Raw genomic sequence first — 1,482 nt, 5'->3', positions numbered from 1 at the left:
CCAGAGTATCAAACCCCCCGTGGCGTCTCCCCCCTCCAGTCCGTCCGCGCTGCAGGCCTCCAATACCCAAACTACACCCCCTTCAAGCTCCCCAACCTCACCGAAGCCCCCTTCACAGACCGTGGCCTATCGGCTGACCCCACCAAATCCCGTCTCCTGAAAGCCGCCACGGCCATCACGCACCTGACCCCCGAAATCGGCACCGAGCTCGCCGGCCTCCAGCTGAAGGACCTCACAGACGAGCAGAAAGACGATCTCGCAAGGCTAGTTGCCGAACGGGGCGTCGTGTTCTTCCGCGACCAAGACCTGGATGTGCACGAGCAGACCGCCTTCGGGGCCTACTTTGGGGATCTGCATATTCATCAGATGGCCGGGATTATCCCGGATTTGCCCTGGGTGCATCCAATCTACAAGGATGAGACGGCGGTGAATGGGAGGTCGCATCAGATTTGGCATTCGGATGTGAGTTATGAGATTCAGCCGCCTGGGTTGACGCTTTTGAAGATGGATACTCTGCCGAATGCCGGACCGGACGGGGGGTTGGCTGGTGGGGATACTATTTGGGCTAGTGGGTATGCTTTGTATGAATGTGAGTTCTTTTTGTTTTGTGAAGAAGGGCGTTGGAGTTGTTAGGGCTAATGGGCTGGTTGGAAGCTCTCTCGCCTAAGTTGAGGTCTTTTCTTGAGACTCTAGAGGCTAAGCATAGCGGTCTCGAGCAAGCGGAAAAGGCGCTCCGGACTAACGGTTGCTTGAGAAGGGATCCTATTGAGACCATAGTAGGTTATCACATCAACATTGGCTATTAGCCTGACACAAAGCTCACACCACCAGCACCCTGTTGTTCGTACACACCCCGTCACAAAGTGGAAGACGCTGTACGTCAACGAGAATTTCACCAAGGAGATCATCGGTCTCGAAAAGAGAGTGGGGGATGGCATCCTTGATGCTCTGTACCGGACTGTCGCTGAGGGCTACGAGTTCCAGGTCCGATGGAAGTGGACCAAGAACGCTGTCGCTATTTGGGATAACCGGGCTACTTTCCACACGGGTATCTTTGATTACTGTAAGTGTTGTAGATATGTTTGTTGTTCTACTTTTTGGATTTTACTAATTCGATGTGCAGTTCCTCATTTGAGACATGGTTTACGGGTTGCTCCGCAGGCCGAAAAGCCCTATCTTGATCCTGAGTCTAAGACCCGGAAGGAGGTGTTGCAACAGGCGAGTGAGAAGGGTAACTAAATTAGAATATTTAGAGTAGGCAATGGGATCATATGCATTATTGCTTTTAAATACTACCGCATTTTCTAATTGCAAGTTAACCAAGCCATATCGACATTTGGTATGCTTCGATCAGGAAGAACGAATGTGGAATCAATTACCGCAAGTTAATCTATTGTATTGCCTCATTTTTCATATCAGGATGATTGAATCACTTCAAATTTCCCATCATACCCAGAATTTTTCCATCCATATGATAGTTTC

At 50.3% G+C, this 1,482-nt stretch overlaps 1 protein-coding gene across 1 annotated transcript; it reads left to right on the top strand.

Moving 5' to 3' along the window:
• Positions 1-1,239, top strand: ANOM_011613 (TauD/TfdA dioxygenase family protein; the record flags this gene model as incomplete). The annotated part of the gene is made up of 4 exons (XM_015556869.1): positions 1-589; positions 655-776; positions 832-1,063; positions 1,124-1,239. Coding segments are annotated over 4 exons (1,059 nt in total), but the record flags the coding sequence as incomplete, so codon positions are not given.
• Positions 1,240-1,482: the final 243 nt, after the last annotated feature.

Source organism: Aspergillus nomiae, assembly GCF_001204775.2.
Source record: "Aspergillus nomiae NRRL 13137 chromosome Unknown contig00800, whole genome shotgun sequence".
NCBI classification, from domain to species: domain Eukaryota; kingdom Fungi; phylum Ascomycota; class Eurotiomycetes; order Eurotiales; family Aspergillaceae; genus Aspergillus; species Aspergillus nomiae.
This window is presented reverse-complemented; position numbering and strand designations above follow the sequence as displayed.